The sequence below is a fragment of the Tyto alba genome, unplaced genomic scaffold, assembly GCF_018691265.1.
Source record: "Tyto alba isolate M040663 unplaced genomic scaffold, T.alba_DEE_v4.0 Super-Scaffold_1000006, whole genome shotgun sequence".
Classification (NCBI taxonomy): domain Eukaryota; kingdom Metazoa; phylum Chordata; class Aves; order Strigiformes; family Tytonidae; genus Tyto; species Tyto alba.
This window is the reverse complement of record NW_024881272.1, coordinates 16,331,811-16,347,690: the sequence shown is the minus strand read 5'-3', so window position 1 is coordinate 16,347,690 and position 15,880 is coordinate 16,331,811. Positions and strand designations below refer to the sequence as shown.

The 15,880-nt window shown below is 35.4% G+C and overlaps 1 protein-coding gene across 1 annotated transcript in view; it reads left to right on the top strand.

Moving 5' to 3' along the window:
• The window catches only part of ABCD3 (ATP binding cassette subfamily D member 3), a 33,077-nt gene extending 17,714 nt beyond the window's left edge, over positions 1-15,363 (top strand). Inside the window, exons 4-23 of the mRNA XM_033000855.2 lie at positions 53-141; positions 979-1,048; positions 1,754-1,851; positions 2,613-2,736; positions 3,714-3,770; positions 4,989-5,131; positions 5,476-5,545; positions 5,993-6,062; positions 6,191-6,288; positions 6,367-6,458; positions 7,001-7,089; positions 7,166-7,238; positions 8,293-8,356; positions 8,776-8,853; positions 8,947-9,012; positions 9,113-9,202; positions 9,426-9,545; positions 9,936-10,040; positions 11,428-11,484; positions 12,257-15,363. Coding sequence (XP_032856746.2) covers positions 53-141; positions 979-1,048; positions 1,754-1,851; positions 2,613-2,736; positions 3,714-3,770; positions 4,989-5,131; positions 5,476-5,545; positions 5,993-6,062; positions 6,191-6,288; positions 6,367-6,458; positions 7,001-7,089; positions 7,166-7,238; positions 8,293-8,356; positions 8,776-8,853; positions 8,947-9,012; positions 9,113-9,202; positions 9,426-9,545; positions 9,936-10,040; positions 11,428-11,484; positions 12,257-12,334 — 1,731 coding nt within the window. The 3' untranslated portion in view covers positions 12,335-15,363. The remainder of the gene's footprint in view (positions 1-52; positions 142-978; positions 1,049-1,753; positions 1,852-2,612; positions 2,737-3,713; positions 3,771-4,988; positions 5,132-5,475; positions 5,546-5,992; positions 6,063-6,190; positions 6,289-6,366; positions 6,459-7,000; positions 7,090-7,165; positions 7,239-8,292; positions 8,357-8,775; positions 8,854-8,946; positions 9,013-9,112; positions 9,203-9,425; positions 9,546-9,935; positions 10,041-11,427; positions 11,485-12,256) is intronic.
• Positions 15,364-15,880: the final 517 nt, after the last annotated feature.

Below are 15,880 nucleotides of genomic sequence, written 5' to 3'. Positions count from 1 at the left end.
AAAAGTGAATTTTGTCCATTGTTTAACTGTTACACTTCTATTTTTGTACTAGACAGGTTATTTGCTGCTTATTGCTGTGATGCTTGTAGTCCGCACATATTGTGATATTTGGATGATTCAAAATGGAACAGTCATTGAAAGGTATCTATGAACTTGTTACTTTTAAACATTCTTTCTTGCATTTAACAGGGTAAGTAGTCTGTCGGAACACATTCAGATATTTTATAGCTTGCTTATTTATACAAAACAGTTGGAAAACCAATTTAGTTGCAATTTGGGGTGGGGAAATTCCTATTTTTATTTCTTTTTAACCAAAATTTTCTTATTAAATGATTTTTAATTCTTTTGGTCACATTTTGTACACTGAAGACTTCAATTCTTATGTTGATCTGAACATCCAAGAGCGCACTTCAGAATAGTGGCATAGTGGTTCTATGTCATAGACTCAGACATCTTGCTTGGATATTAGGACTGTTACTTCTTCCTACTGAGCTGTTTGCTCTTTAGATTGGTAAACACAATGCTTTCAGTCTTACTGTTTTAGAAAGCATTTTCTAGACCTCTGATTATTCTTGTTGCTAATTGAAGCAAGTCAGAATTGGTCTTGAAGTGTGAATTCAAAATGATACTGTATTTCAGGAAAGACTTTCAGTGCCTTGTAGAATGGAAGGACTGCTTCGTTTTTCTCTTGTGAGAATCTATGAAAGCAAAGAAGGAACGGAACTGGTATCCTGTGACCATGAAGTTCTGAGCTCTTAATGCAGGCAGTTACTGCAGGAGCAGAAGGGAGATAATTGCTTAGTTGGTCACTTACCACTTACGGAGGTCTGCCGTACTTAATTCTACAGATGATACTACAGATTTCCAAGATTCTTTTTTCTCTGTGTGGTCCACTGAGAATTTATCCACTTAAGGTGTGCTAGTTTTATACTTCCTTGTTTCTCTTGTAACTAACTCTTAGCTGATGGTCATTTACAGTGCTATCATTGGCCGCAGCAGAAAAGATTTCAAGAAATACTTGTTCAACTTCATCGCTGCAATGCCTGCTGTAAGTGCTTCTCTTATGCCGGCCTTTTAGTAGAACATATTTTAAATGTAAATTAAGAGTATGGGGAAGAGATCTCAAATGAATGTCTTAAACCCCATGGAAATTAATTGTTTTATGTGCAGGTCTGTATTAAGATGCATTTCATTTTCCGTCTCTAGTGTGTGCTTGGTCAGCATGTTTCCTTACTGATTGCGACTATTTTTTCTAACAGATATGTTTAGGTTTTCAGGTTAGTTTTGTTGATGGCACATTAAGCTATCAGTCTCCCTTTAACTTTCCTTCACCTTGTCAAGGTCTCTGACCTGTACCAGATAGAAATAATTGGTATTACCTAATAGACAATGTAGCTGGTTTACAGTAGATTTAAAACCAAATTGATCAGTTTAAGATAGTGGTTGTCAGATGGTGGCTCTTTTCTACAGCTTATCAGAAGAGTTGAAAATATGCTGTATGAACATAGTTTTATATAAAATTTTTTGACGTGGTGAGATCCACTGGGAATGGAAGTTTTCTAAAATGTAGATTCAAAAGCTAACCAATGGTCCTGCAGACACTGTATGGTTGGTCTTTGGCATGTTAATAATATTATTGACTTCAAGCAGAGAATTCACCTGTTCAAAAGTGTTTGCACAATTCATGCTGCAAACTGAACTAAGTATATTAAATCTTGTTAGCTAAATATTGAAACACTGTCTCTTATTTTAGATCTCTTTAGTGAATAACTTCCTGAAGTATGGTCTAAATGAATTGAAACTTTGCTTCCGAGTAAGACTTACCAGATACCTCTATGAGGAGTACCTTAAGTAAGTAACACCTTGTTAATGTCTAAAGGTTTTAAAAACTAAATCAATTAAAATCAAACCAAATCATTTTAAGTACAGAGTAAGATGGTAGCAAGGTGTTTAATAGGTTAGGTATGCTGTTTAGGAAAGGCTTTTGGTTGTAATTAGCTTGCAGTTAAGGATGAGTGGCTTATCCATGCTTGTATATGGTTATGGGCGCAGCAGAAGCATGCTGGGCCCCTAACCCAGAGGTCCATGGATTGAAACCATCCTCTGCTACCAAAAATCCTACCACTCACTCAAACTCAGGACAATGGCACAGATGCAAAGTTGGCTCAGTTGGGGAAAAAAAGAAAAGGCACTGTACTGCTTCCATTACTAGGTCAGCTTCCAAATTACTTCAGTTGCTTTCATATAGTGCTAATACACCTGCAGGCTGAATTGGATGCGTGAACTTCAGTAGCTGCTTATGTCGTTCTGCATTGAATTTTGGTTGTCAAGTGTGCTGATGCAGAGTTCATGAGCATTTTCTAATGCTAAGTGGAGCAGCAGTGCATAGAGGAGCATGACCCTGAGCTTCAACTATAAGATACCCTGGAGCCTAAACAGTTCTGTAGGATTTAACGTGGATCTGGTCAGCCAGAAGTGCAAGCTATGTTAACTCCAAACAGTCACTTAATGTTTGTACTACTTTCCATCTCAGTTTTATGAAGCAGAGGGGTTCCAGTTGTTTGAGATCCCACGTAATGAATTTTTCTTCTGCCACTTCACTACTGTTTCAGAGCTTATACGTACTACAAAATGGGAAATCTGGACAACAGAATAGCTAATCCAGATCAACTCCTTACACAGGATGTGGAAAAATTCTGTAACAGTGTAGTGGACCTGTACTCGAACCTTAGCAAGGTAAGTATTTTCAGAGAGAACTTTGAGTAATAGCTGTGGACATGTCAGATGTGGTGTCAGAGCTCAAAACAATTGCTTGCATGTATATTGGTATTGCTTAGAGTATGGTGCTAAAAAAAAATTGTTTATGATAGTGTATTGTTTCACATTCTCTGGTTTCCATGATCTCTGCGAAAGCACTGTTTATGGGTTGTTATAATTTGTACTAAATTTTCTTTTAAAGAACTTATCACATTATTCTGCAGTTGAACACTGATGAGTACAATTTCTCAGCTAGTTTTCAGAAGAAAACCAATGGCTGGCGTTTAGTTACATACATATGAACATTATTTTGGGTAGGGAGGTGTGGTTGAATAAGCAGTTCCCTTAGTTTCTGGTATAAATTTTAGGGGGATTAGGTAATGAAGTAAAATACTGTTGAAATTTTTAGACTAAATTTTTTTCATGCTGTGTTGTTCATACAAGCAGAAGTATAAAGCAAAATACAAGTTGATGTGTTCAGAAACTTCTGGCTACAAAACCTGTAGTTCAGCTGCTTTAGCTTTGAGAGAGTGTATGGAACAGGATGCTTGCAAATCGGAATATTGCTGCTATCAGTTGCATAGCCAACTATACGGCATTATCCTTCTGCTCACAATTTCTTCAGTTAGATAATCACGGGGTCTAGTCCAACTTTGCTTAGTGAGCAGTGTGTTATTGCAGACATAAAATGAAGTAGTACTTTTTTTATACACTGTGTACTTCATCTGAAGATCATGATGCTTTTATGTTCAATTATTGAGTGAATGTTTTCAGGAAAATGTCATGTGGTTGAGATTACTTTTGATTTAACATTTAGTCTATACAGTAGGTTAATCAGTAATGTGCTTTTTAATGCAGATCTATAACTGTTCTTGGGGTGGTTTGTGGTTTCTGGACCATTTTATATTTGTTTTATGTTGGTGTTCTAATGCTTTTTTTCTGTGCTTCTCTTACAGCCCTTCTTGGACATAGTTTTGTATATCTTCAAGCTAACAAGTGCAATAGGAGCTCAGGTAAATTGAGTGGGTTTTTTAGCATTATAAACAATTTTTTTTCCCTTCTTTGATTATAGCTTTGTACCTGTTTGGAGTCTGAGGAAAACTCCAGACATCAGTTATGGATTCAGCCATTATTTAAAGGGGTATACTGAAAATATGCTTTTTTACTTAATGTTTTGTATGCTTTAGTGCTCTCTATCTCGAGGCAAACAGAATAAAAAACAGAATTTGCAGGCACTAGATCAACAATTTGATGAAACAAGGAAGTCTTTATTTTCTTCTAGCATTTACTTGGGAATCCCATTTAGTACAGTACCCTTCTAGCTGCTTATATGTTACATGACTTCCATTTAAGGGAGAAAGTAAGTTTTCTGTTTCTTTGCAGCTGCTATAAAGGAGAGCCGTTCCATGCATTGAGCTGTATGACCATGATATTCCCCCTTAGTAAACTGAATAATTTTGGAAATAATTCTTCAGCTTAGTAAAATGATGCATTATCAGAAATATTCAGGGTTTGATAAGAAGCAGCTCTGGGGTGCATGATACAGATTTTGTCAAAACAGACTGTAGTAAGGCTTAGCTGAACCTAGGTAATGTTTCCAGTCTCAGATGTCTTTGCATTGCTCTCTGTACAACTTACTTATTACAGGCAGTTTATGCCAAATTCAGTTTATGCCTTTGTTTTTATGCCATGCCACACTTCAGTAATATTTAAGCAAGCTGTTTGGGAGCCCTGGTCAATTGAAGCTTAGGATCCAGAAGAATGAGATATCCCAGCCAGGACTTCTTGAGAGAATCGGGAAATGTTTTGGAGATGTATGGATCAAAGAAGTGAAGGCCATTGAAATATTGACTGCTTTGACAATGTAGCAAATACAGAAAAAAAGAAGTAGGTAGAAATGAAGGAGAAGAAATGAGAAAGGACCAGGAAATTATTAATGAAATAAGCTAGGACAGTAGAACATGTTGATCACACTGGGTGATGATAAAAACCTCAGTAGAAGGCCAGGGTGGGAAGGGCATCTGGAAACAGGGAATTAGCAAAACTAGTAAAATGTTTTTTACAATACAAAAGAAAGGGACATGATGGGAATTGCAAGAGTAATTGAATTGGTAACAGACACAAGGGAGGTGAGAATCAAGGGTTTAAGGCTTTCTATCCATTTGGGATACAGATGTTGCAATTTGAGACCATATGGGTGGTAACCTTTTATTCTGTTTTGATATTCACAGGGTCCAGCTAGCATGATGGCATACTTGATTATTTCGGGGTTTTTCCTCACACGTTTAAGGAGACCAATTGGCAAGATGACTATTATAGAACAAAAATATGAAGGGGAGTACAGATACGTCAACTCACGGCTTATTACAAACAGGTATAAATTTACTTGGATGGCAAGATATAAGTGACAAAGTGATACGATGTGTAAGTGGAATCTGTATGTTAAAATATATTTGGAATGTCTGAGCAAAGTGTTTGCATCTTTATGCAGATTAATATTAAATATTTCATATGTGCATTATATTCCTAATTCGAAAGACAAACTGTAGCTGGGGTATAATAAGCAATAAGCTTACTGTTGTGAAATGGTACAAACTCTTATTTCATAAGGTAACTTAAAGATTTATATTCCCATGTTTTATGGCTGACTCTTTCAAAGACTGACTTTAAGAAAATGTAGTTGCATTCTTTGTGGATATATTGCTTTTTTCTTTTTAGTGAAGAAATTGCTTTTTATAATGGAAACTTGAGAGAAAAACAGACTATTCACAAAACCTTCCGTAAACTGGTAAGACTTCTTTTACCTTTTAAAATATTTTAAGCAAAACTGTTTAATTTTATCATGGTGGTTTTTGACCTATATTAATACATAAATTGAATTATAGTGGCTACAGTTTATGCTGCTGCAGTCATTAGTTTTAAAAATAAATTAGTAGGCTATAAGCAGAATACAAGTTTCTGACAAAATGGTCTTCCTCTTGCCACTTACCTCCTTTTCACCCACTGCAATTACTATTCTCTCACTGCTTAGTTTTGAGTGTAGGTTGTTTTGATCTAGAGGGCAAGTCTTTGCCAGCAGAGGCATTTGCACAGTGCTTTTCGGTTACAGGTGTGTTGAGTTATCTGTGACTTACTGAAGATCAACAGTGTTTGGAATCAAATGTCTGTAAAATAACAAAAGATAGTAAAACAGGTGCTGATATAGTTTGACCTTTTTTCTTCTGTAACTTACCAGGTGGAACACTTGCATAATTTCATCCTGTTCCGGTTCTCTATGGGTTTCATTGATACCATCATTGCCAAATGTAAGTCCTTGTCCAGTGCTGATGGAGTGCTATAAATAACAAAGTGCTAAATTTTCTACATGCGAATTCTCTTTTTTTTATTATTGCCACAATTAATGTGTAGCTTAATATTTACTCTTAAACTGCAGACCTTGCCACTGTGGTTGGTTACCTGGTTGTTAGTCGTCCATTTTTGAACCTGGCTGATCCTCGTCATCAGAACAGTACTCATGCAGAACTTTTGGAGGTAAATATAACAGAATTAAAATAATTTCCTGAATTTAAATTTTGTTAGTCCACATAAAGAAACTTTCTTCTACTCTAGGATTACTACCAAAGTGGAAGAATGTTACTGAGAATGTCTCAAGCTTTGGGCAGAATAGTCCTAGCAGGCCGTGAAATGACGAGATTGGCTGGGTAAGCTTAATAGTAGTTGTATAAAATTAGTCTTTCTTAAAGTGATATTGCTGTTTCTCATTTCATTTTTAAAAACTGACTGTAGAATTAAAATGAGCTTATCTGCTTTGTTCACTGCAGCACCCTAAAAATGTATAAATTAACATTTTATGCTGAAAACATATCTAAAGATGTGCTAATTATGTCCACTAGTAGATTCATATCCGAATAGTAGCAGCATACAGTTTGAATGTTCAATTGAAAAGACACTGTCAGATGCTCGTAATTCAATTATGTATTGATTATTTAACTGTTCTTTTTATGTCTTAATGAGAAAAGGTATCAAAGATTGGTCTATTACAGGAAAAGGTTCTTGTAAATATTGTGAATATTGGACAGCTTCAGTGGAACTTAAAAATGTAAAGATTCTGCTTCTATGCTGGGTTGAATAACTTTGTCATTTTGACAGTTTAACAGAGTACTCACTAGAGTTTCTGTGATGGATTTCTGAAACTTCTGAGGAGAATTACTTTATAGGCTTGTTTGTTTCTTTTTTCTTTTAGTTTCACAGCTCGAATTACAGAATTAATGCAGGTTCTGAAGGACTTGAATAGTGGCAAATATCAGCGTACTATGATATCCCAAGAAAAAGGTAGATGTGACATAATATGCAGTATGTGCATCTCTGTGTGCTGTTCCAGTCTCTAATACTTTTTTCTTAATTTAAGATGCGGATAAAAAGCAAGCTTTGCCTTTGATACCTGGATCTGGGGAAATTATCAACACCGATAACCTTATCAAGTATGTTTACAAAGCTCCCACAACTTAAATACTTTTAACATAGTCTGGCTTTTAGGTGTTTCCCTCTACCACTATTAATAGAGGTTCTAATACACATCATTACAATATGCAGTTCCTGTTGTACTATGGTGTATTTACAAATAATTCCACCTTACTCCCACTTAGCATTTCTATTCTCTAAGTCAATCCTTGTCCTCTCACGTTAGCAGAAGACATAATATGCTGTCTGGACTTAGCCTTTTTGGTAACACTTCCTGCTGTCCTTTGGAATATGACTTCCCAGACCATTTTGTTAAGACTTTATCAAATTTCTTCTTAGAAATATGTTGGTTACAGAGTTTACTCCATGATACAGTTCAGCTGTAAAAATCAGGAGCAAGTCTGTATCCAGATTCAAAATATTTGCTTGTATTTCTGTATGCTTGGGCAGTTCATTGATGTACTCAAGTAGCAATCAGTTCTTCAGTTCTTTGCAGTCTGAGGAACAGAGTATTGACATAGTAGTACTACTTAGCATAAAGTAAAGCCAGTTAAGAGATTAAATAGCCTCAATCTGGTCAATGTGGAAAGTAGGTAGTGGAGTAGAGGGGAAAGGGGGGAGGAAGAAAGGAAGGAGATGATAGAGCTATATTTATTATTTTAGTTTTAAAAAACACAACTGAAACAAAACAAAAGCAAGAGAGGTGAGCAGAGAAGTCATTCATTGTGTATCCTAGAATTAATGGAATACACTTCTATGAGCAGATTTAAAATTGTGTCCTTAAACGTAGGTTTATATCCACAAGATGGTTTGGAGACCAAAGGCTTAGAAGGAATCAGAAAACAGATATGAAGGGAAAAAAAAAATCTGTAGATGTTTGCTAAATGCTAAGGTACCACTTTTAGTTCAAGAACTTCCTTAGCTGGAAACTGGGACAGTGTACTGAATGAAGTACTGCTGAAATCTTGCCCTGTTCCTTAAATCTCCGAGTAAGCTGCTTTTAAGCAACTGCTCTTTCTGCTCTTTTTTTTTTTCTCCTTTTTTTTTTTTTTTCAAATACTGCAATACAAATAGGTTTGATCATGTTCCGTTGGTGACACCTAATGGAGATGTTTTAATTCAAGACCTTAACTTTGAGGTAAGTTTTTTAATAACATAGAAAACAATATTCATATATAATTTTAAAGTGAATACGATCATTTCAGAAGTTACCTGATTTATTAAAAAAAAGTTCAAACAGAAATGGAGAGGTACTTATATGGTGTGCTTAAATCTGAACAAAATTGATCGTTGTTAGCTTATTGCCCCTTTTTTAAAAAACCAAAACAACTGTTTTCCCCAAAAATGTTTTTATTGTTACAAGTGTATTTTCCTCTAGCTGCAATTGGTGCTCAGCTAGTTGGGAAAAAAAAAAATTATTGGTGGAAATTACTCACTGTAATGTCAGAAAGTACTGTGTACAAGCCTACAAGGATGCCAGCTTGTCTTACTGTTTATAAGAAGCTTTCAACAATACTTTATCACTACCCTTTTGATGTGTTGGCTTTGCTTTTTTAGGTTCGATCAGGTGCAAATGTTCTGATTTGTGGGCCAAATGGGTGTGGGAAGAGCTCACTTTTTCGTGTTCTTGGTGAGGTAAGGGAACTTTTTAAAATAAATGGGGGAGAATACAAAGGACTGTTGTAATTGGACTTTTTTGGTCAAGTTTAAACCTTTTTCTTGTTGCAGTTGTGGCCTTTGTTTGGTGGGCGTTTAACAAAACCTGTAAGAGGAAAGTTATTCTATGTTCCCCAGGTGAGGCAAGTTTCTTTAATTGACAATTGTGTTCTCTTTCTTCCTGCTTGGTCTATGTTTAGAAAGGTCTGACATACCTTCTTGTTTCTAAATGTCTCAGAGACCATATATGACTCTTGGAACGCTCAGAGATCAAGTTATATATCCAGATACTTTAGAAGATCAGAGAAAGAAAGGGATTTCTGACCAGGTAATAATGAGCTCATTAACACCTTGTTTTGCTTAAAATGAGTAATACTTCAGATTTAAAAATACTGAAACTGCTATTAAAAACATTGCATTTAGTTTGTTTTTATTATTTATCAGGTTTGATAGCACACCAGTATAAGCATATGACCCTTTATAAACCTTTTACAAGAATTTCCTTGTTAAATTAATTTAAGCTCTGTTTGTCTTTCCTGTTTCAATAAAAGGTGCTGAAGGAATACTTGGATAATGTTCAGCTGGGTCAAATCTTGGAACGTGAAGGAGGCTGGGATAGTGTTCAAGACTGGATGGATGTACTCAGCGGGGGAGAAAAACAGAGAATGGCAGTATGTCTCAAAAGCATAAATATTTAACAAATACAGGACATAGGTAGAAAATATAGTTGCATTGTAAGCAGCTTTTGTTTACTAAGGATTAATACTGAGAAAACAACCTAAAATAGTGTTTATTGCACTCAAAAATTTAATAGGAAATGTTGACCTTTTACCATGCATTGCACTTTGATTCTATAGACAGAAGTTCTAAAATAATGTTTTTTCCAAAAAAATATAAAGATAATATGCAGCTTTCAGATTTTCGGGCTTCAGTGGTTGTCAACTTAAATGAAATTCACTTGTCACAGTAAATTTTTGGACACTAACTCTTAGTTTAACTTCTAACACTGCATTATTGGTTGTAGTTCTGTATCCACAGCAGCTTTTTTGTTTGCATTCCAGATGGCAAGGTTATTCTATCATAAGCCTCAGTTTGCAATTCTGGATGAGTGCACTAGTGCAGTTAGCGTTGATGTGGAAGGCTACATTTACAGCCACTGCCGAAAGGTAAGTTCTTTGTTTCTAGAATTATATCTCTGTATGTTAAGAGGAAGCTTAAAATGATACTAGGTGCATTCTTCGTTATGCCTAGTGCAGATTAAAAATAAAAATAATAATAAAAAAGCTTAGAAAGGCATGCAAGGACCCTTTATACACACTAGAATTGTTTTGTAGTCTTAGGACAATTCAGATATAGAGGCGCCACGTGTACATCAGACAACTCTTACTAACTGCTAAGTAACCTTACTTTTCCAGATAAACTCTTAGGATGTCAAGTGAAGATCAAATAATCTAAAATTTTATAATTTTTTGTTGTTAGAGAGGTTTCTTGTGGCCAGGATAACAGAATTGAAAGGCTGAAAATTAATATTTCCATCTATTTTGAGATAAAAGTCGTCAAGCACTCTAGGAGAACATGATCATGTTAAATACAGGGTTTTTTTTTTTCCTTTCCCTCTTACACTTACCATTTCAGATTCTACATAGTGCCATGTGAAATATCAGTAAGATTCAATTTCACGCCCCTAGCCTGGGAAAGAATGGGCTTGAAATGTTAGTTACTGAGTAGCAGTGTTCTCAGAATGGTGATGGAGCAAAGCTGTGCATCCACTTAAATATGTGCTTGAAACTTTAAGTGGGAACTTACGGAGCCTTTTGTAGTAGTAAACTGACACTAAATGAGGACTCTGTAGAAGAATGGGCATTATTTCTTGAACTAATTTTACCACATTAATATCAGTACCCTGACATTTTTCCAAGTCTGTTTTGCATATACTTGTTTTTCTGTTAACTTGAATGTTCATTTGTACTTTTGTTTTAGAGTTACTGTTGCCAAGTGGCTAATGCATGTTACTGGAAAATAGATTCCTGGTTAAGCTGTCCTTGCAGAAAGAAAAAATGCTACCCTGTTTTATCATCAGAGCCATTTTGCCCTTTAATTGGTGTTACTGTTAGGGATGCATAATTAACTGAGTTGCAGTGAAACAAAGGAAAATTATTCACCTTTAAGTTGTCACTTTAAATTTATAATTCATTATTAGCTTTTATGGTTTTGGGTTTTTTTTGTTGTTAAAGTAGACTTCTGTTAATCACCAGGTTTGTTGTTTTACCTGCCTCCCACCTTATTTCCTTTTGCCCAATTCATTTTATGTTTTGCCAGATCATTGGGAGCAAAAGAATGGTGAAATCTATTAAAAAAGATAAATCTCTCCTGCTTTTTTTTTTTAACTGCAAAATCTTGTATTAAGGCTCCATATGTATACTGTTAATAATAGAGTTTGGAAGTTTGTGTTTATGAATTTAAGCTCTTCAGCTGATACCATGCTGAAAAGCAAATAACACCTAACTTATGAGAAAAAGTAACTGTTTCATTGTGTGTATTTTCTTCATGTAGGTTGGCATCACTCTCTTCACCGTCTCCCACAGAAAGTCACTCTGGAAACATCATGATGTATGTAATCTTTGCATTTGCTAAGGATATCTGTAGCTGGTAGGGGTTTTGTTGTTTGACTCTATTAAATTGGCTTTATGATACAAGATGTTCTCATTTTACATCCTAGTAGGTCACGTTCTATCTCTTTTTAAAAATGTTTTACTTTCATAATCCAGTTGCACTATTTGAAACATTCTTATGCTGCTATTTATAAAGGGGAAAGTAATAAAAAATCCTTCAATGTATCTGTAAAAGCCTCAAAAATATGAAAGGTTTACTAGATACTTAAGTCTTCTTTCTTAGCCTCAGAATAAACCCTTGAACTAGAATCCAGTAAACATTGTGGAGTTTTTGCTTTCAAGATACCTAATATATCTCCACATTTTAAAAAAAGTTCATCTCTAATACATGGTGTTCTTTTCTTCCAAACTAAAATTTTACTATTGTTACTACTTTTTATGCAGACGAACTTTATGTGTGGGGAAAAATACTGAAATAATATACAGGGATGAATGTGTACCTCAACTATATTGTCACAAACTCCAAGATAGCAGTGTTAACCTTAGGTGTGACCATTAGCAGACTGATGGATGACATGAAAATAAATCAGTTTAAGTTTTTTTTTTCCAGAGGCAATTGAATTTAATGAAACATGAGGTGGGGGAAGCTTACCTTCTGGCTAGCTGAGTTAAAAATTTTGCATCAAAAATACTTCAAAGTATAATTTAATTAGGCATTTATAGACCTAGTAACTTTTAGGTGTTTGATAATATATGTTCTTTTCTTTCAGTTTTACTTGCATATGGATGGCAGAGGAAACTATGATTTCAAGAAAATAACTGAAGACACAGTTGAATTTGGATCTTAATGTCATGAACTGAACTGCTACAGAGACTGATGATTACAGGAAGTGTGTAGAATGGCAGACATTGTACACTAAAACTACTCAGCTTGTTTTTTAAACCAATTAACTAGGATAACCCAAAACAAGCTGTTAAGCGTTTACTATTATGTAGGATATTGCTAATTGTGTATATGTTGGTTTAATTATTGATATGTACTAAGAATGTCCTTATTCTTGTGGTTTAAAAACCTGCCTAAATTAAATTGGGCTTAAATCAGTGTAACCTGATTCATCTTGGGATGCAAACCATTTGAAATCAGCTGATTTGACTTTTGTAGACCTTCTTTCCCTTTAGTGAAAAGCCCTATTAAAATTAGGGTTGCTACCTCTCTTGTTCCTGCAAAGCAGTCTTGGATTTTTGCTCTGTTCTATGCATATTTCTGAGTTATGTCACACGGTGCAGGACATTCTTCCATCTTCAGATCTGTGCCCTGTCAAAAGAAAGAGCCTTTTCCTTGACCAGGCCTTGTGATGTAGCCAGTATGCCCTTGCTCATAAAGTATGGACTGAACTTGAAAGACAGAACTAATTCCTTCTGCTGAAAAGATTAAGCTTGTTCTTTGCTGGGTTTTGGATTCTCTTTAACATCTGTCTGTCCATGCAATTCTCTCTGCTGCTCAGCAATCCCATTCTTTTCCAGTTTAGCAAGAACTTCATCCATCCCCCACTCCAGCTGCTCTTTTACTGTCAGAGAAATACTATAGTGATGAAGAGTTGAGAGGAGGTTGAGGGAGGAAAGGACTGACCAAAAAAACCCAAAAGGGACAAGACAAGTGATGTTCCTTGTATCAGTCAGTCTTGTTGCATATGTTCAGTTCTGAAGAAATGAACTCCCATAAGTAGAAAGAGAGAAAAGAATGTGAGTCCAGGCATTCTTCTTTTGAAATCAGAAGGGGTTAGAATGGACTCAGAAATGTTAATCTGTGAAATAGCAAACTGTTGTTGGTCCTGTGTGTGTTCAGTTCTGTAACTTTTGTTGCTTTTTCCAAGTTCCTCCTTTTCTCCCTCTTCAAAAAATCAAATTCTCCTCATTGCTTTACCTGCCCTTCAGATCTGAGTTTTAAAGTGATAATGGTACTTCCTGTTTGGTATTCTAGGCTGTGAAGCCTAAAATGATGCTTTCAGTCTTCATATTTATTCTCTTATTTGTCATGAGGTTTCTTGATTTCTGATAAAGATTATTCTGTTGTCTAAGGGTCTCTAGCCGTGCTGGTTTTCTTGTTCCAGCTGCCAAATCCCCTTGCAGAAACCAAACTCTTTAAATAGTTGACTGTAACCGTTTTTTCCATACAAATGATTACTGTGGTTGCTGTGTGACTTTGACAGACATAAGTGCAGCAAGGTGATTGTTGTGATCAGGGAATAGGAAGGTATAATTCAAACTGAATCGTTGTTTAGACTTTAAAACAAAAATTTACAATACCTGTTGTACAGTGAAGGTCTAGTAGTTTTTTGGTGTTCCATATAAGATACAGTTTAGGAATGCACTACATGAAGGCACGCATATAATATGCAATAAATCGGTTCTGTGCATCTTTTATCAAGGGTTTAGATTAAAAACAGAACCAACTTTTTCTAAAATGGGTATGTACTTGGATGCACTGCTGTCTGATAATTTTTACCCAATTTGATTAGCATCATCTTTCACGTTGAAATTGCTACCTGTTAATATTTTTCCTTTTATCATAGTTCTTGTCCATACCTGATAGTACTACTATTCTTTCATAGTACTCAAAGGCAAACAGGTATCCTGATATAAGAATCTAGTCACCACGATAGATTCATAGTATAATGCATCAATGAAAATCAAAAAAACCTCTCTGAAGTGTAGTGTATTCAAAAGAATAAGGTACCAGAATAGATTTTTGTGCTTTGTCCACAAGAAGGCAAATAGATATCTCATTTTACTAATATTTTTTTTTCTGTTCATTCAGATTCTCACATCAGCTCTAATGTAGCAGGTAGCAGCATGCTGTATGTGAGGTGGTAGTCTCTTTTTAATGGTAACCATGAAAGTGGGGATGCCAGATAGTTTGTTGTGGGTTTGTTTTTGGTTTTGTTTTTTGTTAAAGTTGTCAGCACAAATGCGACTTCTGATCTTGGAAGGGATGTTTTAGTAGCATTTTAGAGAGACAAAAAAAAAAAAAATCTCTAAACCAAGAAAGTTGCTATTATCCTTGTGACTAGGGCGGACTTTGGAGTGGAGTAGTGAACCTGGCATACTTTAATGTACTTTAAACACTGACAAGCAAAACCACACACAGCAAACTTATGTAGCAGCCCAGCAGCCAATCCCAAGGTACTGTACAATTCAATTGGTTAATGACAGAATTTTGTATAATCTCAGATTTATTTTAAAAACTAAAAAAAAAACCTAAGAAATTAAAAATCCAGCTCCATAGCCAAGGAGAAATACGTTTGCCTTTAGATGCCATGAAGTTCACTGAAACTGCGGATGCTGGTATCTTCTTAGGGCCAGGACTTAGTGTTTCTAAATATGCTGTAAGGAAAGAAAAATATTCTTTGGCGCTTGATTGTAAGAGAGGCTTTTAAAGAAAGTATAAAGAAGAATGATGTTTTAGAATGGTATTCTTAAAAGGCCTTACATTGAAGTATTTTGAGATAGGCTTGGTCTAATGAAAGATTGTAAAAAAAAAATCTAATGAAAACGATCCCAGTCTCAGTTCTGTTGCAGAATTGCACTGTGATACTGTATTTTAGCTGTTAGGTCTTTTTAATAGCACAAGTTGGAAGTGTGTAAATTGCAATTCTGAACTATCTTAGTAAGACAAAATACTGATGAATATTTCCAGTGTCAAACTGTTGGTGCTTTGAAGATGGTACTGGTAATAGTCAGATGGCTGCATTTCGACAGTGGTGGGAAACGTTCCTGTATGTAAATACTGTAAAGTGCTTTGGAGGGGGAAGTGGCGCTATATAAATGTAAGACATTAAGTGCCTCTGAAATAATAATAAATCTAAATATAAAATAATACCTAGGCTTTTTATGTTTCTTAATGGTGTGATTAGGAATGTTGTAACAATACAGTGAATGCATATTTGATACTCCAAGTTACTTAGTGAGATGACTGACTTGTGTTCAGGTTATACAGCCTGTAGTGATGTCTGAATCTCACCCTGGAATCGGTGAGACGATGCCATCCAGTTGTAGGCTTAGCAAAAAACATGAGCTCAGTACTTGAAGATACATACTTAGACCAGTTGGATTATAGGTTTATTAATGTTTTAAGTCTGCATTGATTCTGAGCTCTCCTCTCTTTCCTTTGTCCCCTGGACACTACTTTTCCCTTCAAGTTCATTGATTTTTAGAAGGGTGCGGGCCTGAATAAGGTTAACATAATATCAGTACTTACTGTGGTAATTTTTTTGAGTACTCCTTAATCTTTCTACTTTGAGGAAAATAGGATAATTACTCTCTACCTTTATTGTATCTGTGATTTTTAATGTTTTTCCTTTGTTGTGTGGTGGACATACCAGCAATCAGCACAC